The 26,720-nt window shown below is 37.1% G+C and overlaps 1 protein-coding gene across 6 annotated transcripts in view; it reads right to left on the bottom strand.

Annotated features, from left to right (window-relative positions):
- The window catches only part of PPP1R1C (protein phosphatase 1 regulatory inhibitor subunit 1C), a 124,589-nt gene that overhangs the window by 60,611 nt on the left and 37,258 nt on the right, over positions 1-26,720 (bottom strand). For 3 of the 6 annotated variants that reach the window (XM_044242479.1, XM_044242480.1, XM_044242481.1), the window contains exons 3-4: positions 4,519-4,556; positions 2,369-2,440 (exon numbers count right to left, since the gene is read on the bottom strand). In XM_044242479.1, the coding sequence (XP_044098414.1) occupies positions 2,369-2,440; positions 4,519-4,556 (110 nt within the window). The remainder of the gene's footprint in view (positions 1-2,368; positions 2,441-4,518; positions 4,557-26,720) is intronic. The other 3 variants (XM_044242477.1, XM_044242478.1, XM_044242476.1) reach the window with 1 other exon arrangement.

Genomic DNA, 26,720 nt, shown 5'->3' with positions numbered 1-26,720 from the left:
AAGTACCAGGCCCTAAAAGGCAACCACCCAATGATTCCCGTGGTCCTTGAGATGATCTCTTAAGAACTCAGCCCAAATGATGCACCATTCTGGATGGTAATTAATTTACCAAATCATATTTTCCTCTTTGACCAGAGGGAAGGGGAATGGGAAAAATTAAAACTAGAAAAACAGAAGCATTTGGATAAGTAGACCTGGACATGTCTCTGTTTCCTGAAACCTGGTAGAGACACAAGTACCACTGTTACTGAAAGAGAAAAATTAAATGCACTTAGGAGAGAGGAGACTAATCTGTCCATGCATTAATTGAAATAGAAATAGGTGGTATGTAGCATCTCTCCCTTCCTGCCACTTTGGTCTCTGTACCTGGTAATTCCTCACAATTGAGCAAACGAAGGGAGAAGGAAGGAATTTGGCCAGTTTGTTTTTGTTTTGTTTGTTTTGTTGTATTTTGCTTTGTTTTACTAACCAGTTATTTGCTGGGTCTTTCATGAAGTCCTAGTTGGCCTTTTTGTCAGAGTAATTTTTTTAGAACTAGTTAATCACATCTGCTGAGGCTTTGCTCTCCCAGCAAACTTTTTTTTTATACTCAATAATGTATAATGATGTTCCACTGCAATTTGAAGAATTACACATTTCAGAGCAATTGTATTATTGTATTTAGCATCTCAATAACATTTCCTATGCTAATTAATCTTTCTTATGATTGAAGCTTCTTAATGTGCTCACAATGCACCATATGTTACCATAGCTTAATTTTGTCTGAAATATTCATTTCTAGCTCTTGGGGACAGGTAGACTGAATAAAACATGTGGATTTGGCTTTTTTTTTCTCTTCCCACCCTTTTTTTTTTTTTTTTAATATATCAGAAGCCGGAGATTTATCCGGGTATTTACTGGTTATAAATGAGGGCCTAAGTGGCTTGTAATAACACCCTGGTAGCCTCTTGAAAGAATTACTGTGCTTTCCCAAGCCTTTAACTCATGACCAAAATGACTGTCACTGAATGGCCATCTTGGAGGGACAGACAGTAGTAAAGTAAGGTCACATGTTAAAATATGCAATATGACTAACTTCCCTAAATGTTAGGATCCCACATTCTTATGATATTTGAGAGCTAAATATAATGAAAGCCCTTGGGGCTTTCATTTTAAGAATTTCCTTTAAAAATAATATTATTATCCTCTGAGGACAGGAGAACAGTATTACTTTATTTAGTTAAGCCATCCTAAAATAGAACAGAGGAAATCATTAAATAGTGAACATATATCTTTTACTCTTTCCCATTCATGCCAAAACTGTTGTGTCTTAAAAATACAAGATAGCTTGCAATAGGAAATATATCTTCAAATAATGATATTTATCCTTGGAGAGGGAAGCCTGATACTCTCAATAATTACCCTGGAATAAAGTGCAATACTGATAACCGTATTATTTACTGCAGTCTTACAAACAAACAAACATGGTATTTTATAGCTACACAGGAAGGAAGTTTACCAAAAGCAGTTATTAATGTGTCCATTTATATTCTACCTCCCTGGAAAAAGCCTCACATCTAGAGAGAACACAGAGTGGAAAATTTCACTCCCAATGTAGACATCTCTCCAGACTCCAGAGGAAACTGCTCATCTGGCCTCTCCTGTGGTTGAAACTGAGCTTGATGAGCCACTGGGCCAACGGCCCAAGCGACAGACTGGAACAGGAGCTGCTGGACCGAGCACACTCTGCCTCATGTCAGGAACATTTTTGTGTGAGAAAGAAAAGAGGCTTTCCCTGGATCTGGTGTCAGTCAAAGTTCTAACATACTTAGATATTCTTTTAGCAGTTCTAGTTTTGGGGGAGAAATCTGGGAAAGTGCCAAGATCTGAGCTGGCATTTTTAGTTGTTATTTGAATAGCTGTTATATAAACAGCTAAGTAGCTGGCTGATTGGGTTTCTTAGAACTACTCTTGACACAAGGCAAGGAGGCAACACTTTACATTAAATTTGCCCCCAATTCAAGTTATTCTACTTCACTAATAAAAAAAATAGCAATGGTCTGGCACCATGGACAAGAGTAATTAGGGATTCTGCAAAGATCCCTTCAAGAAAATATGTGAGGAAGAGTAAAAGAAAAATCTTTGTCATTATCTCGGAAAATGAAAATTTCCAGACTGAAATTCTGAGACATCTCTACTTATTCCTTCTTTAGCTACCCTTTTTACTCTTGATGAAACTTAAGTTATAAGTGGATAAAATATCTTATCAAAAGTCTCATTATTAAGTTGTAGAGCTCAGACTAGATCAGCTTATAATCAAGCATTTGGTCAAGAAAACAGGCAGACTGCCAGCCATGAATTCAACACTCACAGCAACCCGAAACAGTACCTGAACAGTACCTTTCATGGCTGGTGGTGTGTACACGCTCTGCTTCCTTTGCTTTGGGGATGCATTTTGTGACTGTGGACAAAGAGCAAAGAGGAAAAGCATTATTTGAATAAAAATTAGCCCTGTGAGGGAAATAAACACTGTGCCATATTTCAAATAGCTTTCTGATTCTCCCTATTATGATATATAACTCAAATCAATGAGAAATTACAGACATGTTCACTGACAGCACAGTTTTAAGAGATATATAAAGCGATTTTATCATAAAACTCTTCATTGCAGTCTTGAAATTACTCTTTTTTGTCACCTAGTATCATTCATTTATTTTTAAAAGAAAGAAAAAAAGAGACACCAATCTCTTTTGAGGAAAAAAAAAAACACAACTCCAGAGCAATGTACACTCCAAAAGCTATGTCCATGGGATAGCTATACCTGCTCATAGGAGTTTTGAGTGGTTCTGGTTAGATAATGAGAGCTTTGGTATGTAATATCAATTATAAACTTCTGGAATTGATACGTTCAAGTTAACATCTACATTTACTTGGAATTACAATGTTGAGATAATATTCTCTTCTATTTTCAACAGATAAATAAGTCTTTTCCTAACAAAACTGGTGTGTAATACTCTCACCTACATACACTAGATCAGGGTTGAATGATTGATGAGAGAATTTTTGCAATAAAAATCACAAAAATTGGAACAAAAAACACATGTCATGGTTAAAACCACAAACTAATCATATATATATGAATATATAAATAATATTATTTATTATGATAAAATACATATATGTGGTCTACATCCCAATCAGATTATGTCAAAGTTTCCTTTTTCATAGTGTATTGATTTATATTTCAATGTGGCAAAGGCAGTGGTCTTAATCAATGAGCTTTCATGTCTGGATCATTTTTGCTTTGAAAAGGTTAGGAATAAATATTTACAAGACTTTTTTTGGGAATTATTCTAGGAAAAACTAGAAACTGCTTCATTGACAGTACATAGAATTTAAGGTACCTTCCCTTATACACACTAAAGGTTATTTGCCCTTGAAAGTATCATCAAGATACACTTGCTTGATGCAAAAACAATACATTAAAAAGTAAAAAAAAAAAAATTCAACCAATAGTTGTTAAATCTATATCAGCCAAACAAATAGTACAAGCAAATTTCTCCAAGACAGAATGTTTCAGTACCAGCAGTTCATTATGCACAGGTATAGACAGAGTGACACTATGTTAATGTTCAACGTGTGGATAATTGATATTTCTGGCATCCCTTTACTGTATTCAGTCTCATCTGGTTGATTTCAAAAAGTAATAACTTTTTGGATTTCTCACAGTTTATTTCCACATACACACTCAAATATCAAGTAGAAAATTAATCCTACAGAAAAGTTTGTTTAGTACCACATAGTAAAACTCATCAAGCAATAAAAACTGCTTTATATGTATGTAAGAGTTCAGTTGTCAAGGCATTTTCACATACACAATCTCATTAAATTTTTAGAAAATCTCAAGAGATACTATTTGGTATTTTGTTCTTTCTACATTTTCCTCTGGGTATTGCTCTATGCCCAACTAATACAGCCACGGAATTGACTCATATGTCTGCAGACTGGTCAATAGTTGTTCTATTTTTGAGCATAATTTACTCACTTCCTTGTATCTAATATATTTTATGTTATCAGCTCCACAAGCTTCCCCTGGTTCCTATTTTCCATCTGAACTCCCCCATGTGTATGTTAACCTCTAGCCTCAAGGTCTTCTCTTGGCTTCACATACCAGAAGACACTTTAAGAGGCACCTGCTCCCCATTTTCTTGCTCTAGGACTCCAACATTGGCAGGCGCTAGCCTGTAGTTGGTCATAAACAACTAGTCACTAAATTAAAAATATCAATACTATTATCTTGTCACATAAAGCAAAGGTTTATTTTACAAGGTTTTTCAGGGGTTGACATTTCATAGGTCGAGAACAAAAGTAGCACAGAGGCAGAGAATTAACAACCCCATTTTACTGTTTCTTCAGTCAGGAAAAGCAAAGTAGTTTTTATATCAGTTGTTCTGATGTATTTAATAAAACATTAAGCCTACCTAATTATGTTTCTAATTGATTTGAATGCTTATTTATACAAAATATAAGAAAACTTACTTCGGCTTGGGTGTTGGTCACCTTCTTGTCATCTATTTCTGCAAAAGAAGTAGAAATATTTCATTAGAAAGATGATTTCTTCTTTATAATATGCATATTAACATTTTTGGCAATTTGATAAAAATAATTAAATAATCTCCTTCTTTTTTTAAAGACTTTATTTATTTGACAGAGAGACAGAGAGCACAAACAGTGGGAGTGGCAGGCAGAGGGAAAGGGAGAAGCAGACTCCCCGCTAAGCAAGGAGCCCTGTGTGTGGCTTGATCCCAGGACCACAGGATCATGACCTGAGTCAAAGGCAGATGCCTGGCTACCCAGGTGCCCTGCCTTATGTTTGTTTAATCTCTGTGGCTTAGGGAAAGGTGGCAGAAGGAGATGGTTTTCTTTTGAGATAATCTTTTCCCTAAGTTTAAAAAAAAAGCATTAGGGCGCCTGGGTGGCTCAGTGGGTTAAGGCTTCTACCTTTGGCTCAGGTCATGATCTCAGGGTCCTGGGATAGAGTCCCACATCGGGCTCTCTGCTCAGCAGGGAGCCTGCTTCCCTCTCTCTCTCTCTCTACCTGCCTCTCCGTCTACTTGTGATTTCTCTCTGTCAAATAAATAAATAAAAAATCTTTAAAAAAATAAAAAATAAAAAAAAATTTTAAAAAGCCCTTAAAAAAAAAAAGGCATATCTCTTGAAATTCCAAATTGCCCTCCTTCCAGTAATCCAGAAAGGAAATCAGGGAAATGGCTCTTGAACCAACTGTTGGTGTCATCAACCTCACAGTTTTAAGGCCTAAACAATCTCCTTTGTGAATTTTGTTGCCAGTCTGCTCACTGTAGCTTGTCAAATTTTCCCAAGCTGGGCACTAAGCTGAACAAAGCTCCTTTTCCATTCTGTCCTATCACTCTGGCAGCACCCTCTTTTCCATATGCCCCTGTAAAGAATGTTACTTTGTCAGAAATATTTCTTATAACAAACCTAGGGAAATGTGTAGGCTATCTCTTTAAAAAGGAAATGTGAGGGGGAGGAGAGAGGAGTAAGAGGTACTCATGTATTGCCCTTCAATGGGTGAAGGACCTCTAGGCTGAGTTTCTTTCATACTCTACATGGATCTTGACATTTTTTTTTAACATTTAAATGTTTAGTTGACTTCCTTAAAACATCTCTCTCTCTCTTATCTGTACTGCAGAGGCTGGATTTCTCTACATTTCAAAAAATGGGACTTGAAGGGGAACCTGTGTGGCTCAGTCAGTTAATTGTCCCACTCTTGATCTCAGCTCAGGTCTTGATCTCAGGGTCATGAGCTCAAGCCCCAAGTTGGGCTTCACCCTGGGCATGGAGCCTACTTAAAAAAGGAAAAAAAAATGGGACTTGGAGATGCTCTTCTCCAACCAAACTGCAGCCAGATGTGGTGCAATCCCTGACTGCCAGGTCCCAAGAACTACTGCAGCATCGCAACTACTGGAAGTGGTCAATGTGGATTTCCATTTGGGTCCCCTGACAGGGGAAGGGTTGATCGTTCAAACTTGCAAATCACAAAGCTATCCTATATTGCCAAAGCCATCTGACTTCAACTCTCCTGAAACATCCAGACATGTAGAAACTTAGTCTGCTATCTTTTAAAATGTTCACAGGCTTTGCAGTTACTCCAGCCAGCAACTGTAAGAAACCCTGCCCTAGGCTGGGCAGGGCTGACTGGCCCTCCAGTCCCTGTGAGGAGGCAGTCTGGTGCTGGTTGTCACAATGGTAGCTGCTAATCTCGGGGAACACAGGAGAGAGGTCGGAACACTAACCTGGTTTTCCTACAGAAGGTTGCGTTTAACCTTCTTGCACTTTATCCTAATGTTTGCTTCAGTGGGAAGGTAAACATTTTATTCCAGAGTGGCATATTTAATACTGAAGGCAGGATATTGAGCTGTGCTCAGTGGCAATAAATTTGGTCAAGTTTAAGAAAAAAGTCCTAGACTTTGCACCGCGTAGGAATTTTGGCACTAAATTCACATCCAAAGAAACATGCCTCAACATGGGCTCTGTCTAAAGCTCTTATCTGGGTGGGATCTTGGAGGGTCTCCCACCAGAAGAACCCAGATGTCCTGCACAGGTGTGTGTCTCCGCTCCACAATGCAGCCGGAGGGCTTGAGAGTCAGCAGGTCAGTCAAATCCCCTGGAGCTGCCACTGCAGGCTTCCCGCAGAACATTTCAGAAACAACTCTCTGGCTGTTTTCTAGCTTCGCATTGCACATGAGTATGCACAGGTCCGGGGGCAACTTTCTGGAACGGGTCGTCAGCACCTGCCTCCCTACAACCTGGAAGATGAGTCTGCACTCCAGGTTTAGCATGAGCATGGACAGCAACGGCGCCTTGGTTCGCTCCAGCGCCACCACCCACACATTCCAGCCATTAAACTGAATTTCTTCGGGATGATTTCCACCCTGCCTCGAACCTTTCCAGGGTCGGCCCAGGCATGGACGCACATGAACCTCTCCAGGGCCGTGTCTCCGTAGCTGTGTGCGTGCGTGTTTGGGGAAGGGGGGCTGTTACTGGGGGGGTGGGCACGCAGTGGTGCCTGTTGAGCATACAGACGTAGAGCCTGGCTGACACTCCCGTGCTGAGGAGCCGGCAGGGCCCGGGCTGACGTTGTGCAAGTCGTTTTCCAGCCTGCAACCTCTGGCAATGGACTATTAATACCGATCTGTTCGCTTCCTCAGCCTCCTCACAGGCCCAGGACCAACGGGTTCCCGGGAGGTACTTCCTGGCGCGTTGCACCAGCTGCGCATGCTCCGACGCACCCCAGCCCGCCCGGTGGGGTTTGGGGTGTGGTTAGTAGTTTGTGAGGAATGAAGGGGCTTCACCATCCGTCTTCGCTGTGTTTTCTGTGGCACAGAAACGGTGGAGACCCACTGTGTTCTCCCGGTGAGCGGCCTCAGGAATCCCCTCGGGGAGAAGCGGTTCTGGGTCGGGCCGCCTATGGAGGGCCTCCCGCTCAGATGGACAGGTGTTTGCGTCTTCCCCAGTGAGCCTGGAGTGTGGGAGCACGCGCACAACAAACCTGCCGCGGTGTGCCGGCCTCTACCGTCCCAGATGCGGCGCACGCGGCGCTCTCGACGCCTGCAGGGCCACAGAGAAGAGCCCGCGCTTTTCCAAGGTAAGCAGAACTTGACCTTCGCTCAGATCCACCAGAGGGTGAAAATGCCAGTTTTTCCACTAAGCTCTTTTGCCGCCGATCTCTAGACTGAATCAGGAAGAATGCCTCCCGTACAAAATTGTCCGCGCGTGTTTGGGGAGGCCACCCGGAAGCGAGCTATCCGTTGTGATTACTTCAGTTTCAAACTTTTCCTGTCCATCTCCTGGAGCCAGAATGGGCGTGGGCACTGCGGGTAAGGGTGAAGAGAGTGGGGGGTACTGGGGAAAAGCACAGCCGCTGCTGACTTGTGTGGGTGCGCCGGCTCCAGAGCCTGCCTCCCGCTGCCTCCCCCACTTTAGCCGCCATGGTGTGTGGGGAGGGTGGGTCTCCCCGCCTCTTGACTTACTGGCCCAGTTACCCTTTCCTGCCTCTTAGATGAGTGCCAAAGCTGAGAGACTGAGTCCGTGGTCCGAAAACTGAATGAGTTCATCAAAGAATAACTGCCTGAAGACAGTGATACAGATCTGCATTTACTGACATGAAAACATATACTGTGTAGATTGAAAGGATTTCAAAACTATACATATGTAACTTTTATTTCATGAAGTATAGATAAACTATCTGGAGAGAGGCGATAGGGAAATGCCTGTGTATTCATAGGATATAGTCAGTATTGTAACTGTGGTACCTCTCGATGATTCAGTAACTCGTTCTGTCTCTCTATCTGCACTGATTCTTATTCTAGTGAACCTGCGTTACTTTCATAATGAAAAACTATGTGTATCATGTGGATACATAGAAACACATATATGTAGTAAAATTTCTATGTAAGGTCACAGTGGTATTTCATATAGCAAGAGACCAAAATAGACAAACAGCAAATAAATTAATTAAATAAATCTAAAAAATAAAAAATAGATAAGCAGCTAGAATGAATAGTGTATGGATATGGGTATGGATAGATAAGCAGCTAGAATGAATAATAGTGATTATTCATTCTAATTTAATGTTTTGAGTACTAGATTTTTAGAAGTTATGAAACCTTCTAATAAACTTACCCTCCCTTTATAGGGGTAGGCAAACAAATTATTGGCTGAGGACAGCAATCACAATTGTTTGATAGAATCACTGGAAGTATCTGGGTGATTATCAGATAGCTGTGACTATACTAAGTTGAGCAATTCTATCAATGCAAAATCTTTTGCTATCATCTTTTAAGTAAATGTCAAATATGATCCATTTCAACAATGCATGTATTATGATCCATTGGATTGTTAAATGCCAGTGGTGTTTCTTTCCTTTCCTTTTCTTTTTCTTTCTTTCTTTCTTTTTTTTTTTTTTTAATCTGTTTATTTCTTTTAGAGAATACAGAGGGGAGGGAACTGAAGTAGAGGGAGAGAGAAGCTCAAGAAGACTCCACCCTGAGCTGGAGATTACCCTGGGCTCCATCTCAGACCCTGAGGTCACAACCTGAGCTGAGACCAAGAGTCAGAGGCTTAACCTAATGTACCACTCAGGCACTCCGACCAGTGGTGTTTCTTAATATTTTGTTTACTCCCTGGGAGTTTTCAGAATTCAGCGCAGGACTCAGAACCTATTGCTTTAAGGACAAAATGGTATCTAGTCATTCAGCCTTGTGCTTTCCTGCTGTATGACTAAAACACAAACTAAAACAGTGTCTTTCCAAGGCAACTGTGTAGACTTCATTCGTTGTATAAGTCAATGAAAAAGGTTTTTATTCTTCTTGGTTCATTTTTCTTATTAATATTTGTCTTAAACAGATTAGGTTAGCCAGATAAAAGTCCTTTTTAAAAAAACACAGAATTTTGTTTTACATTACAAGCCTGTTTTGCATGACTCCAAAATAGCTTATATTTCTTCTCTACTCTGAATTTTGGGGGAGTATCAAAAAAAGAAACATAAATTACATTTTGTTTAGAATTCAAACATATGGTTTTTTTCCCACTTCACTCATTTGAGGCTTGTTCTAATTAGCTGACAAAAATTTAGTCTATTTTAGTCACCTGACAACGAATTGGAATCATACGTGTTTGTTATATGATTATATGATCATTTGAGTTTACTGAAAATACTAGCACATAAGAAAAACTGCATATTTTGCGATTTCAGTTATTTCACACCAAAATACAAAAGCAGAAATAACTAATCCTAAAATGTAATAATTTCATATTAACCAGTTTACAAAATTGCAGGTTGAAGCAGCGAAGCAAGATTCTGCTGTGTTGTTGCAATGATCTCACATTTGTTTTATTCATATGGGAGTGTCATAGGAAAGTAGTGGGGCCAGTCATCGTCCAGTTCAATAGAATTCACAGACAATAATGGTGTTTTTGTGAAATTCAATCCTATTGTGTGTGATGACAAGTCTCACTCTTACACACACACACCCCTAGCTAGATTATTTTATTTATCAAGGCATTCCTTTGGCATTGTCTAAACATAACTATTAAAAGAGAGAGTTAGAGCCAAATATGCCTGCTCAAACAGGAGGAAGGAAATTGAGATTTCCTAATACTTTCTTTTTGTGGCTAAGACTGTAGGTTTGTTTCACTGATTCTTATTTTATCTCACCAATTTGGCATGGAACGAGAGCTCTGGCCAACTAAAGCATCTGCAGAGTTTTATTATAAATATCAGTTTTGAATTGCTTTCGTGGTCTGTGGCACCCACTTGATCTAGTGTGTACCCTCCATCATTTAACTGCAATGTGATAAATTCAGTTTCCATAGCTTTTCTTCTTTGTCGCAGTTGCCATAAAAACTGTGCTTTAAGCTGTTAGTTGCCTGTGACTTTGTTGGAATAATAGATTAAGAAAAATCAGATTCTCTCATCCCTACTGTCTTTACCAAAGGAAGGTTCAGGAATGAACATTGGAATGGCATCTTTTAAATGTCTCTTTGCTGTCCACATTGAGGTTTCTATTGGATCATCTCCTTGTAGGGATATTTAAGATTGTCACTTGATGATCTAACTAGTACATATTTCTCTACTTAGGAAAATGGCTATAAAGTCAAGTGAAAAGAATTTTAAAATCTAGAAAAATTTTGTGCATAACCCCCATATTCTAGTTGGTCACCACACCATGACACCACCAAGTTTTCTGCTGTGTAGGTTTATTTCTATGATAAATTGAATGCTTATGTTACATTAACAAAAACCTGGGTAAATATCAATCCAAGATTCTTAATTTCCTATCAGTTAGGTGTTTTGTGATATGTGTAATTAAGTGTTCTATCCATTAACTTATAGCACTTTCCATAACTTTTATTAATAATTGAAAAACTATTGCCTCTGCCCCATATTTAGCAATTTAAGTGCTTTTATAGACAGATCCTTCTAAAGGCAGTGATTGTAGGAGCAGAGGTCATTGACACCTGTATAAATTAATTAATTATATTAATTATTTATTATAAAATAATAAGCATATTATAATTAAACTGTAATTATTCAAAACTATCCCTTAAAATAAATCCTGGAAGAGAGATCATACTATTTTACTGGACTACCCTGAACCAAAAAGAAAAAAAACAAATAAATAAAAAGAAGACGAAGTAAAGTTTTTATATATTTTGCTAAAATTTGTGTGTCACTTAATCTTTTTCTACCAAATTTATCATTAAAATCATCAATCTATAATTGATGCTTTATAATTTTTAAAAAATATAATAAAAATATAATAGAGTATAAATTATTGTATTATCACAGTTTTTAAAGTTTTATAAAATATTAACCATCCAGGGACACCTGGGTGGCTCAGTGGGTTAAGGCCTCTGCCTTCGGCTTGAGTTATGGTCTCAGGTCCCAGAATGGAGCCCTGAGTCGGGCTCTCTGCTCAGCGGGGAGCCTGCTTCCCTTCCTCTCTCTCTGCCTGCCTCTCTGCCTACTTGTGATCTCTGTTTGTCAAATGAATAAATAAAAAAAACTTTAAACAAATCAACAAATATTAACCATCTGTCTTCACTAAACCTGACTTATTTCATATGCATCTTATATCCAAAAATGGATGGCTTGAATATATTTGAAGAGTGGGAATAGATATGAAGAGGTCATTTTTTTGTCAACATTCACTCCTATATGCTAGTCAAATTTTTTATTAAAAAATTTTTTCTATGTGTTTTCTGAGGCAGTGAGACTCATCTAATGTATCTGTAGGAATTTCATATGCCTTCACAGCAAAGTTTGAACTGAAAAACAGAGGTCATATAAGTTTACAAGCCATGAAGACAAAGTAATAATGTCTTAACTAATTTTTTTTAATTTTTAAAAATGTTCATCAATGGAAATACTGCAGGTCATGTGGTAATGATATTTAGTTACCAAGAAAAACCAGGACCAGCTCTTATGAACCTTACCACTTTTCCCTGGGTAGTTCTGTACTGAAAAATTCCCCTCGTTAAACCACAGTATTCCAGCTGCCGTAGTAAATGTTGCAAAAAGTTGATTTTTTACCTCTTCTACTAATCTATTAACAAGAGAGTAAAGACTATAATTGCATAGACTTTACAGACTGGCCAACTTCTAAATTATTCTTTCCCATTTTTCAGGAACACTAATAAATTGAGTACAGAAAATTGCAGAATAAGTGTCATTCATGCACATGTTTTTCCCCCATTTTTTTTTCTATCCTGTTGAGATAGTATTGAAGTGAATGCTGCATCTTTTCCCATCAAGTGCCTCAGTAAAATTCAAAGTATTCAGATAAAGATAGCTTATTTTCACATCCAACCCATGTGTGTTGCTGGATTATGAAAGGCTTAGCTGTGGTTTTTGTTTTTGTTTAAAATCAGAATGTACTTCCTTCTCTATGGGAAGCTTCTCTGAACATTCAGAGAGAATGTTTTTGATTCTCTCCTTTTTAAAGTTAGTCAAGGGAAAATATTTGACTGCTATAATACAATCTGGTTGAAACTGCAGTCAGATGTGTTCTGGGACTCACACTCTAGGAAATGTATGCAAAGCATACCCAAATTGATAAATGATGTGGAAAAAAACCTTCTACATTAAAATATTTTTCTTTGAAATTACCTCTGAGCTTTGCAATTGTTTTATGTTTCACTTTATTAGAAAAATACAGGTACTGATTTATGAATGGCAAGTAAACAGGTATGATTAAATAAGGTAAAATTTGTATTTATTTTGTCAAGGGCCTACAATAAGATAATTAAGCAAGGCTGTGTGATCAATGCATGACCTATTACCAGAGTCTGACACTGATCAGAGAAGCAGTGAGGGTGCTATTATGAGTTAACATGTGGACAAGCAGAAGGTTACAGAGTGTGAAGTGGGTAGTAGAGGCAGCGTTTTTGTTCAAGATTAAACTTGAACAATGTCAGCAGATAGAGTTCTGAGAGGCAATTCAGCCCTAAAGACCAGGATTGGGAATTCAGATTACAGTACAAGCTGGCAAGGTCATATAAGTAGGTGGTAAAAACCAACTTTCATAAAACTAAGCATTAAGACCAGGGACACAGCCATTGAGAGTCTGGGCTGTTAGAGGATGTTTACTAAGAGACAATATAAATTATAAGGGATAGTCACAGAGCTAGGAAAATAAACAGAACAACAACAACAAAAATACCTGCTTTAATATTAAACTTTGAGGTTTTGCTTGGGGTAGTATGTACTAGTTCACAGCATGTCAGTGATAGCATTTATTAGAACTAGAAAAGCAAGATAAATTACAGAATGCATCAAGACCTGCAGAGCAACCTACAGAGATCAGAGACATTTCAGAGTGAAAGGCTGACAAGTCCTATTTGGCCACTGGCAGAGGGCCACTGCAGGAGAACAGAGAGAGAATCCAGAGATTTTGGTGATTGTGTGGGAGTAGAGCAATAAAATTGAAGACTTGCTCAGCATATCTTAACAGTTACATGTTACACTCCTTGTCTAATAAGTGGTGTTACCTGCTTTGGCAGAAAACTGGGATACTGTCCTAGATCTTTAGTGTATTTGCAATCAACTTTTCTTTTAAAATTTTCCTAGCACTAATTTGTGGGGAAAAAAATTAATTTTGTTCTGTAGAGGAGTAGCAATAGAGGAAAGCTATTTATAGCTTTCTTTTTGAAGTGCCCTAGAGATTTAATCACAAGGACATTGGTGCTATCTTTGACAGTCTCAGAAGGAATTTACCATCAAATCTCTGAAAACAGCAGTGAAATCTAAATGATCACCTTTTAGCAGATTCTCTATTTTGGTATCTAACATATTTGAAGGTAGAACATCTTTCTTTCCAAAGACTCTTAGATCACAACTGTTGAGGAGATCATTTGTGCCTGTGCCTTACAGAGAAAGACAGAGTTAAAGACAGAAATTCTATGGATGGCTTTAGGTCCACTAGTTCAAAAACAGTCACTGACCCATGAGTCTTCAGGACTGAATAAGATAAATCATTTGCGAGTGAAAAAAATTGCCATGCACAACTCAGGTCTTCATTTTGTATGTGTCATTACCTTGTGGTTTTAGCATTCTATTAGCACAGAATCAGTCGGTCTAAAGTGCCAGAGAAATCTATCATGTATTTCTTACATAGAGTAGAGAACGAGGACACTCACTGTTTCTTTTTAGTAGAACAGTGCAAAATCTAAGACAGCTATAGTGAAGCCTCTTTTCCTGACTTATTATCAAACTCTCTACTTTGCAAAATGAGCTCTAGTCAGCAGCCTTTTTGCTGAAAGCCTGCTGGGCTCTGTTGGAGGCCTATCATTTGGGGCTGTGAGTTAAGCCACTAGGCAGTGGTTTCAGCTGTGTTTTTCTTTGAGCTCTTAGATTTAGTCAAAACTGGTGCCCAAATTAAAACCACCAGAGCAATGAATTTATATGCACTGGAAAGGGACATGGGGAAAAGAAGCAAACAGAAATAGTTTCATCCTGTTGTGCCAAGATTCACACAGCTGTATTGTTCTTTCAATATTATTTCTAGCTTTCCACTTTTAATTGATAGAAGTAGAGACACAACCTCATTACCATATAGGTTTTTATGTCTCAGAGCCCCCTACAAAATTGTTCATTTTTAGGTGAGAATCAGGCACAAAGTAGTCTATGTGGAAATAGTGAAGGAGATGACAAGGAAAACACAAATTGGATCATGTTGGTTTATTAAGAACTCTTGACCAGTAATTGTCTTGTGAGAGGGGTTAGAAATCTTCCAAACTACTATTATGCTTATATTTCATCATTTCTGCTGCCATTTCCAAACACAGCAAAAGAACAGAAAAATCCGATCATTTAAAACCTCAGAAGTCTGCTTTTCATTAGTATTCTTGATTTTTATAAACTTAGTTTCTCTTATAAAACATTTTATCCTACCAGCTTACATGAGGTCCAAAGAACTGTTAGATCATCTTATCAGTTGTGATTTTCAATCATTGGTAAAATTTTTCTGCCTATTTGGAGGTTAGATTTCACACATTTGCTCCAGGAAAAGAAATTGATTCCTTTAATGCATGTTTCTTAATTTTTTTTTCAGGAGGGGGTGGGGATTGACATCAGTTTAATCATCCACACTTGTTTTAGTAAATCCAATTTTTAAAAATTTCTATCTCCTTTTCATAGAACTACCTAAAGAACTGATTATAAATTATATATTTTATTTTTGCATCAGTTTTTTAGATTTATTTAAAATTAATTATCAGATGTTTCAGGCAATGTGGACAATCAATCAAGTCATTATTTAATTAACACTTATTATCTTCCCAACAATGTGCTCCTTATTATTTTGGCCTAATAAACTTAAAAATAGTTAGGATTTGAATAATTCAGCTCTTAACCAATTTCAAACACTAAAATTTTCATTATTTGGTCACATAGGATATCACAAAGATACTTTTAGCAGATACCCCAGATGATTTCCATAACAAGGTGCCTTAAAAGTAAGATGAGGAGAAATGATTGAGGTGAACATGAAAACATTATTCAGAGGCCAAGCACTCTGAACAGTAATGACAGAACATTTTGAGGCAACTTAAGAACTTGGGTCTGAGTAGCACTGGAGTTCGAAAAGAATTAGCTGCTTAGCAGTATTTGGAATATTTAGTATATTTAGTAGTCTTTTCACTTCATAGAATATTTCCTCTTTTTTTATACTAACTGCCAAAATCAACAATGCCTCATTAATTCTGCTTAGTTTTTAATCATGCTATTTGATATCTTCTATTGAAAAACACTTTAATTTTTTCCCAAACTATTTTGTGTTTCAACTATGTAGACATACCACTGTGAATTTCAAAATAATTTTATCTGAGTAATTCTACTATGAGTAGACCATTGTAAAATGACATAAAGTAAAACAGCAATCTCCTTTTAATGAGAATGTTCTATAAAAAAAGGCAAATGTCCCTTTTTTAGTTGTATATATATTCCTTAAAGTTACAAAGTGTCATCGTACACATTAAGTACATGTGGGTACCTATAACAACATGATAATATTTTCATAGCTTAAACAAGAGAGAGCATCCTATCACTAATAATAATTTGTTTCTGTTAGTAATGGAAAGAAAGGCCAGTGGAACTATCTTTAGAATTCTACTCTACTTTACATAACTTTTTGTAGAAAAAGTCTTAAAAGTCTTGGAAAACATAGAAGTTGGCTTTTGTCAGTAGACCATCTGTAAACATTTACCTCAAATTCTGAGCAATATTTTTTAAAAAAAGATACTTTAATCATTCAGTTTTAAAGATTGACAGAATTAAATATCTGTGTATTCAACTCTTGGTGTTTTACTGTCCTGGAAATCTTAACCTTCGCACCATTTCTCAATTTTTTTTTCTCATATATAATTTACTTGAGGATTTCATGGTATAAAAAGCAATGACTATTTATAGTAGGCACATGGAAGAACTATTCGAGGAAAAAGTACTGTAATTAGATATACTTCAATATATTTAGCATCAAGTTCAGATAGGACAACAGAAAAAAATTGTGTGTGTGTCTGTGCGTGTATGTGTTTGTGTGTGTGTGTGTATCAGAAGGAAAAATAGCTTTATATTTATTCTTATGTCTTTAAACATTTTTTCCTATGAATGGTGATATAAAAGGAAAATTAAATCAAAACCCATATTTAAGTGCAGTTTATCAGTTATATGACAGATTGTGTTTTTTAGCAAGGTTGTCACCAGGGATCTAAAATGCATCCAATATTAACACTTGTTTATTGCATGTATAATAGGTGAAGGGCATCCTGTTGGGAAATGGACTCCAACCCTTCTAGAGAATTTAAACTCTATTGGAAGAGACAGGCAAAGAAACAACCATAGTACAATGATCTAAATAAAGGCTGTCATAAAGGACGCAAAAAGTGTGGTAGAAGCATATTTCAAGGGTATCAAACTTAGCTTTGAGAGAGCCAGAAAGACTTCTTGGAGGAGAAGACATCCAAGATGACATGACCAGCAAAGGTAGGTAGGGTAGAGAAAGTTGGTGGGACAAGGAAGCTGGGTGGAGTGGGACTAGAGAGAAGAGATTTTAATCAGAAGAAACAAATTGTGGAAATGTCCTGAGGTGTTAGAGAGCATAAATTTTTAGAAATTGAACAAAACTCAAATATTGAACTATAGAACCCCAGTGTTAGGTTCAGAGAGAAAAGCGTGAAGACATTGGATAATTTGGATTTTTAGATAGGAAGGAGTTGGATGATTTGGGGTTTTGTAATAATATTAGGAAGTTTGGACTTTATTCTAAAGTGATGAGAAACCACTGATGGGTTTTAAGCAGAAAAAGGCATGATTAGATTTCCTTTGTAGAAAAATCATTCTGACAGTTGTGTGGAGATTGTAAAAGTCCATTTGGATATATAGCTAGTTCAGCTGGGAAGGTATTCCAATAATTGCTGTGATAGAATACAATTATTTGAACAAGGTTAGAGAGATGTTTAAGAGAAAGAATAGACTGGACTTTATGACTGGGTGAGGGAGGGGAATGACAGGAGAGAATAAAGGAAGCCAAATATTATTACAATTTCTGGCTCATAATTTGAGTACTTATGGAATTGCTGATTTTGAGATACTTATTGATGATCCAAGTAGGAAGAATTCAGAAATTGTCACTTTTAGAAGTGAAAGCAGAGCAAAGATACAGGTCTGGGAGTCATGAGCATCTAGGTGGTCAGTGATGCCATGGGAAAGAATGACAATGCCCATTGGGTGGAGAATTGGAGAAGTGGTAGGTCCCTGTGACAACCCTAATAACAAAGTGAAGAGGTAGACTGGAAAAGATAAACCTAAACACAGAGGAGCAGCCATGGGGTAGATGGAGAAACTTCACTGGTGATGTATATGATTTAAGTCATTCTTCAGAGGGGACATGAATTTGTCCTGGGTCATCCATTCCCCTTTTAAACTCCTGGCATATGTGTAAACAGCTTACACAAGGCTTTCTGTCTAGATAATTTGTATTATACTGTATCTGGACATATATATGATAAAAATAGATATTATGTTGATCTTTTTCCTTTTTGTTCATGCCATTCAGCATGAATGGTGATGTAGCAGATAAATACTTTGTTGCCTGTTTTTTTGCTCTTAATTAAAAAAAATAACATATTTGAGAGCGTTCAGTACAATAGCCATATTTCAGACTTTTTGAGTAAGTTTGGCAGGAGGTCAGGGATATCATAAGACTTGTTGGAAATCAGTTCTTGTAAAATAAAATGTTGGTGGTTTGAGAAAATAATTCAGGAACAGATGGATCAAATTTACTTCCACACACATAAATTTGAATATGAAGTGGTTGACCAAATGCATTTTGCACTCATCTAAACATAACTCTGTGAATATTGAATTTTAAAAATGCTGATTTGTGTGTTCTTTTACTCTTCTAATATTTGGCCATCATCTTTTCCTAGTTAATTCCTTCTTTGATTTCTCTGGTGGCTCAATGTTTGGAGTTGCATATGTAATTTTAAGGAAGGAAGTGCAAATCAAAACTACAATGAGCTATTACCTCACAGCTATTAAAATGGTTATCAAAAAGAGAAGAAATAAGCAGTGCTGGTGAGGATGTAAAGCAAAGGGAACCCTTGTGTACTATTGATGGGATTGTAAGTTGAGAACAGTCACTATGGAAAACGGTGTGGTAGTTCCTCAACACATTATAAATAGAACCACCATATGGTCCAGCAATCCCACTTCTTGGGTATATATCTAAAAGAAATGAAACTACAATGTCAAAGAGGTGTCTGCACTCCCATGTTCATTGCAGCATTATTCCTAATAGTCATGACCTGGAAGCAACCTAAGTATATGTGGATGGATGAAGGGATTAAAAAAATGTGAAAACATGTGTGTGTGTGTGTGTGTGTACACACACATATACATATGTACATATATATAGTACTTGGGAATCTAGATTCTTTAAACAAGCAGACAAAAGCACACCCAAGATCTAGTTTTTTTGGGTTTTGGCTTTTTGTTTTGTTCTGTTTTGTTTCTCTTTCTTCTTTTCTGGACAAATTCATCCCAAAAGAAAGAATGGGAAGTGGAACTCATGGCCAGGGGTTAATCAATACACATATAAGTAAGATGTCTGAACTAGGATTTAAAACAATGATTATAAGGATACTAGCTGGACTGTGAAAAGCAGAGAATACACTAGAGAGTCCCTTGCTGAGAGACAAAAGAACTAAAATCTGGGCAGGCCAAAATTAAAAATGCTATAACTGAGATGTAAACACAAATGGAGGCCATAAGGCCATAAAAATGAGGATGGATGAAGTAGAGGAGTGAGTCAGTGATATAGAAGATGAAATTATAGAATATTATGAAGCTGAAAAGAAGAGAGAAAGAAAAATAATGGATCACAAAGGTAGACCTAGGGGACTCACTGACTTATTAAGATAGAACATTCTTTTCATAGGATTCCCAGATGAGGAGAGAAAAAAGGCAGAAAGTTTACTTAAACAAATTATAGTTGAAAACTTCCCTAATCTGGGGAAGAAGACAGACATCAAAATCCTAGAATCACAGAGAACTCCCAATAAATTCAACAAAAACTGACCATCACAAGGCAATTATCATAGCCAAATTGACAAACTAAACAGATTCAAGGAAAGAACCCTGAAAGCAGCAAGGAAAAAAGTCCTTAACCTAAAAAGGAAGACAGGTGAGACTTGCAACAGATCTGTCCATAGAAACTTAACAGGCCAGAAGAAAATAGCAGGAAATATTTAACTTGCTGAATGGGAAAAATATGCAGTCAAGGATTCTTTTTTTTTTTTTTGAAGATTTTATTTATTTATTTATTTATTTATTTATTTATTTGACAGACAGAGATCACAAGTAGGCAGAGAGGCAGACAGAGAGAAGGGAGGAAGCAGGCTCCCCGCCGAGCAGAGACCCCAATGCGATGCAGTTCTCGATCCCAGGACCCCAGGATCATGACCCAAGCCGAAGGCAGAGGCTTTAACCCACTGAGCCACCCAGGCATCCCCAGTCCAGGATTCTTTATCCAGCAAAGCTGTCATTTCAGAGTAGAAGGAGAGATAAAGAGTTTCTCAGACAAACCAAAGCTAAAGAAGTTTGTGAGCAGGAAACCAGCCCTGCAAGAAATTTTAAGGGGGACTCTTTGTGTGGAGGGGGAAAAAAGTACCAAAAACTAGATAGGACCAGAGAACATCATAAGAAATACCAATTCTACAGGTAACACAATGGCACTAAATTTATCACTTTCAATAATCACTCTGAATATAAATGGACTGAATGTTCTAATCAAAGGACAAAAGGTATCAGAATGGATTAAAAAAAAAAACAAGATTCATCTATATGCTGCCTGCAAGAGATTCATTTTAGACCTGCAGATTGAAAATGAGGGGGTAGAGAGCCATCTATTATGCTAATGGACATCAAAAGAAAGCCAGAGTAGCCATACTTAGATCAGACAAGCTAGACTTTTTTTTTTTTTTAAAGATTTTATTTATTTATTTGACAGACAGAGATCACAAGCAGGCACACAGGCAGGCAGAGAGAGGGAGAGGAGGAAGCAGGCTCCCTGCAGAGCAGAGAGCCCGATGCGGGACTCGATCCCAGGACCCCGAGATCATGACCTGAGCCGAAGGCAGCGGCTCAACCCACTGAGCCACCCAGGCGCCCCGGACAAGCTAGACTTTAAGACAAAGACTGAAATAAGAGATGAAGAAAAGCATTTATATCATAATTAAGGGGTCTGTCCATCAAAAAGATATAACAGTTGTACATATTATGCCCCAATCTTAGAAACACTGAAACATGTAAAACAATTAATAATAAACATTAAAAACTCATTGATAATAGTACAATAACAGTAGGGTGCTTTAACACCCCACTTATAGCAATGGGCATCTCAATAGAAATCATCTAAATAGAAAATCAACAAGGAAACAATGGCTTTGAATGACACACTGGACCAGATGGACTTAATCGATATATTAAGAACATTTCATCCTAAAGCAGCAGAGTACACATTCTTTTTGAGTGCACATGGAACATTCTCCAAAATGGATCACATACTGGGTCACAAATCAGCCCTCAACAAGTACAAAAAGATTGAGATCATACCATTTGTATTTTCAGACCACAACATTATGAAATTTGAAGTCAACCACAAGAAAAAAATTGGGAAAGACCTCACATACATAGAGGTTAAAGAACATCCTTAAAGGGGCGCCTGGGTGGCTCAGTGGGTTAGCCGCTGCCTTCGGCTCAGGTCATGATCTCAGGGTCCTGGGATCGAGTCCCGCATCGGGCTCTCTGCTCAGCAGGGAGCCCACTTCCCTTTCTCTCTCTCTCTGCCTGCCTCTCCATCTACTTGTGATTTCTCTCTGTCAAATAAATAAATAAAATCTTAAAAAAAAAAAAAAAAAGAACATCCTTAAAGAATGAAGAGATTAACCAAGAAATTAAGAAATTAAAAAAAATACATGGAAACAAATGGAAATGAAAATATGACAGCCCCAAATCTTTGGGATATAGCAAAGATAGACCTATGAGGTAAGTATAATACTGATATAATCTATCTCAAGAAGCAAGAAAAAAATCTCAAAGCCTAAATCCAGCAGAAGAAAGGAAATAATAAATATTAGAGCCAAAATAAGTAATATAGAAAACAAAAAGACAGTAGAGAGAATTAATGAAACTAAAAGCTTGTTCTTCAAAAGAATTAATAAAACTGATAAACCCCTAGCCCGACTTATCAAAAAGAAAAGAGAAAGTACCCAAATAAATCAAGTCACTAATGAAGGAGGAAGGATAACAACCAAATCCACAGGAATATAAACAATTCTGAGAATGCTATGAAAAATTATATGCCAATAGATGGGCAACCTGGAAGAAATGGACACATTCCTAGAAACTTACAAACTGCCAAACTGAAACAGGAAGAAATAGAAAATTTGAACAGACCCATAAACACCAAAGAAATCGAATCAATAATCAAAAATCTCCGAACTAACAGGAGTGCTTGGGTGGCTCAGTTGGTTAAGTGTCTGCCTTTGGCTCAGGTCATAATCCCAGGGCTCTAAGATCAAGGCCCGAGTTAAGTTCCCACGTCAGCAGGGAGTCTGTTTCTCTCTTTCCCTCTGCCCCTCCCCCTGCTCATGCTCACTCTCTCTTTCTTTCTTTTACTTTCTACTCTCAAGTAAATAAGTCTTTAAAAAAAAAAAAATCACCCAACAAGAAAAGTCCTGGGCCAGATGGTTTCCCATTGGAATTCTACCAGACATTTTAAAAAGAGTTAATACTTCTTCTTCTCAAAAAAAAAGAAAGAAAGAAAGAAATGGAGGGAAACTTCCAAACTCATTTAGGAAGCCGGCATTACCTTGATCCAAAACCAGACCAAGACCCCACTAAAAAGGAGAGTAAAAAGCCAATATCCTGGATGAACATGGATGCAAAAATTCTTAAAATACTAGCAAATTGAATTCAACAGTACATTAAAAGAATTATTTTCCATGATCAAGTGGGATTTATTCCTGGGCTGCAGGGGTGGTTCAGTATTCACAAGTCAACCCAATGTGATACACTGCATTAATAAAAGAAGTATAAGAACCACATGGATCCTGTCAATAGATAACCGAAAAAGCATAGTACATTGTTTTTTATAAAAACCCTCAACAAAGTAGGGATAGATGGAACATACTTCTACATCATAGAGGCCATGTATGAAAGATCCACAACTACTATAATCACTAATGGTGAAGATCTGAGAGCATTTCCCCTATGGTCAGAAGTAAGACAAGGATGTCTAATATAAACATTACTATTGAACATAGTACTGGAAGTCTTATCCTCAGCAGTCAGGCAACAAAAAGAAATAAAAGGCATCCAGATCGGCAAGGAAGAAGTCAAACTTTCACTATTTGCAGACGATGTGATACTCTTATGTAGAAAACTCAAAAGACTCCACCAAAATACTGGAAGAACTAATTCATGAATTCAGTGAAGTTGCAGGATATAAAATCAGTGTGCAGAAAGGTGTTGTATTTCTATACACAGTATCAAAGCAGCAGAAAGATAAATCAAGGAATCAATCCCATTTGCAGTTGCACCAAAAACAATAAGATACCTAGGAATAAACTTAATTAGAGGTAAAAATTATGTACTGTGGAAACTGTAGAACACTTAGGGGAAAAAATGAAGAGGACAAAAAGAAGTGAAAAAGCTTTCCATGTTCATGGATTGGAAGAACAAACATTGTTGAAATGTCAGTACTACCCAAAACAATCTACACATTTAATGAAATTCCTATCAAAACACCACCAGCATTTTTCACAGAACTAGAATAATCCCTAAAATGTGTACAGGACCACGAAAGACCCTGAATAGCCAAAGCAATTCTGGAAAAGAAAAACAAAACTGGAGGCATCACAATTCCAGATTACAGGCTATATTACAAAGCTGTAGTCATCAAGACATTGTGGTATTGGCACAAAAACAGGCTCATAGATCAATGCAACAAAATAGACAACCCAGAACTGGACCCACAGCTATATGGTCAAGTAATCTTTGACAATACAGGAAATAATATCTAATGGAAAAAAGTCTATTCAACCAATGGTGTTGGAAAAGCTGGACAGCCACATGCAGAAGGATGAAACCGGACCACTTTCTTATACCATGCACAAAAATAAATTCAAATGGATGAAAGACCTAAATGAGAGACTGAAAACCATCAAAATCCTAGAGTAGAACACAGCAGAATCCTCTTTGACCTTGGCCATAGCAACTTCTTACCAGATACATTGCAGGAGACAACGAAACAAAAGCAGAAATTGGGACTTCATGAAGATAAAACAAAACAAAACCCTCTACAATGAAGTAAACAATCAGTAAAGCTAAAAGTCAGCCTATGGCATGGGAAAAGATATTTTCTTTCTTTCTTTTTTTTTTTTTTAAGATTGTATTTATTTATTTGACAGACAGAGATCACAAGTAGGCAGAGAGGCAGGCAGAGAGAGAGGAGGAAGCAGGTTGTCTGCGGAGCAGAGAGCCCGATGCGGGGCTCAATCCCGGGACCCTGGGACCATGACCCGAGCTGAAGGCAGAAGCTTTAACCCACTGAGCCACCCAGGCGCCCCGGGAGAAGATATTTTCAAATGACATATCAGATAAAGGGTTAGCATCTAAACTCTAAAGAACTTACCAAACTCAACACCCAAAACCCAAATAATCCAGTTAATAAATGGGCAGAAGACATTTTTCAAAATATCCAGATGGCTAACACACATGAAAAGATGCTCAATGTCACTCATCATCAGGGAAATACAAATCAAAACCATGATGAGATACCACCTTACACCTGTCAGAATGGCTAAAATTCACAACACAAGAAACAAGAGGTGTTGGTGTAGATGTGGAGAAAGGGGGACCGTCTTGCACCGTTGGTGGGACTGCAAACTGGTCAACCACTCTGGCTAACAGTATGGATGTTCCTCAAAAAGTTAAAAATAGAACTACCCTATGATCCAACAATTGCACTATTGGATATTTACCCAAAGGATACAGAAATATGGATTTGAAGGAATACATGCACCCTAATGTTTATAGCAACATTATCAACAACAGCCAGACAAATGTCCGTTGACTGATGAATGAATAAAGATGTGGTGTATATATACAATGGAATATTAGCCATCAAAAAGAATGAAATCTTGCCATCTGCAATAACATGGATGGAGTTAGAGTTTATTATGCTAAATGAGATAAGTCAGACAGCGAAAGGCAAATATATGATCTCACTCAAATGTGGAATTTAAGAAAGAAAACAGATGAACATATGGGGATGGGGAAAAGAAAAAAAGGAGAGAGGGAAACAAACCTTAAGAGACTCTGAGTGATAGAGAACAAACTGGGTTGATGGAAGGAGGTGAATGGGGCATGGGCTAGATGGGTGATGAGTATTAAAGACAGAACTTGTTGTGATGAACACTGGGTGTAGTATGTAAGTGATGGACCACTGAATTCTACTCCAGAAACCAATATTGCACTGTACGTTGACTAAAATTTAAAATAAAAAGAAATAAGTCAGAAGGAGAAAAGCAAATACTGTATGATCACACATATAGAATCTAAAAAATACATATAGAATCTAAAACAAGCTAAATATGGTAACTGTAGAATGATGGTAGTCAGGCACTGGGGGTGGAGGAGATGGGGAGAGGTTGGCCAATGGGTACAAACTTTCTTATAATAGTAAAGAGTGCTGGGGGTGTAATGTCCAGCACAGTAACTATAGTTCACAATACTGTATTATATACTTCAAAATTTCTAGTATAGCAGGTATTAAATGTTCTTATCTCACACACACACGTGTTAATTATGTGAAGTGATGGATTACTTTATTGTAATCATTTTGTAGGATGTACATGTATCAAATCATCATATTATATACCTTAAACTTATACAATGTCATATGTCATTTATATTTCAATAAAGCTGGAAAAAAATTCCTGCTCAAAGTAAAAAACCTTTCTGTGAATCCTAACAGACTATTTTTTAATATCGACTTAAGCAGTTTTAGCAAAAGGGAGTTAATTGAGAAATTTTTATAGACTCTCTTACAAAATCTAACCATTAGGAAATGGTTTTCTGTTCTGAGCTAAAATCTGCCTTCCAGGAGTTTAGCTCACATTTTCATTACTCTGGTCAACAGATGGCCCTCTTAAAGCTGATTTTCAGAATTGAGCACTCTTCCAAATGAGGTTATATCATGGTTCTCTTAATATCACAAAATATTGTATCAGCTGCCATACACAGTAGGCTCATACAGCCTGTTATCTCTTTATGTCTATAGATTTGATTCACATGAACTTTTTTTCTTCTTTGTTTTTTTCTTTCTTTCTTTACGTTAAATAAAGAATCTTACATTCTTCCCTGATATATTTAACCTGGAAATATTCAACCCATCTAAACACTTTGTAAGATTGTTTTTGTCTTTCATTCTACCATCCAATGCCTATATAAATCTTTCCAGTTTGGGGGCTTTAGCAAGATTTTACTTAGAGTCACTAATAAAAAATATTGAACAAAATGGCTTAAGAGGCAAGTCACTAAGATATTTACCAGGCCCATATATATATCCACTAATTTTAGGTAGGGTTCCCTAAAAAACTATGAATTGTCTAAATGCATTATAATCCAGGAATATTTTCCATCCTATATTTATGAATATCAGGAGATATTTGCCAAATATATTATTGATATATGTATTTTTTGAACATTGCCTTGATCAATTAATATAGTATAATCCGCTAAAAGAATAGAAATAAAAGTTGTGGGAACATGATTTGTTTTGAATGAACCTACTTGTGTCTAGAAATCCACATTTCAAAAAGTCTGGAATAGACTTTCCTTCAAATTAAGGTCAAATTAATAGTTCACAGTTTTTAAACTCCACTATTTTCTTAGCTATAAACATCAAGACTCCCTACAGTCTTCCGCCAGCTCTTTTGCTTTACTTGTGTATTTAAATGTTGACGGCAATAGCTCTTTGGTCATGATTGCTATTCTTTTACTACCTTGTGATGTACTTTTTTTCTGAGCCTGTTAAAATAACAAGCAGCACTTTCATTTTGTTGTTCTTGTTGTTACTAAACTTACATTCTTT

The sequence above is a fragment of the Neovison vison genome, chromosome 3, assembly GCF_020171115.1.
Source record: "Neovison vison isolate M4711 chromosome 3, ASM_NN_V1, whole genome shotgun sequence".
Classification (NCBI taxonomy): domain Eukaryota; kingdom Metazoa; phylum Chordata; class Mammalia; order Carnivora; family Mustelidae; genus Neogale; species Neogale vison.
The sequence above is the reverse complement of the archived record's forward strand: the minus strand, read 5'-3'. Positions and strand labels throughout refer to the sequence as shown.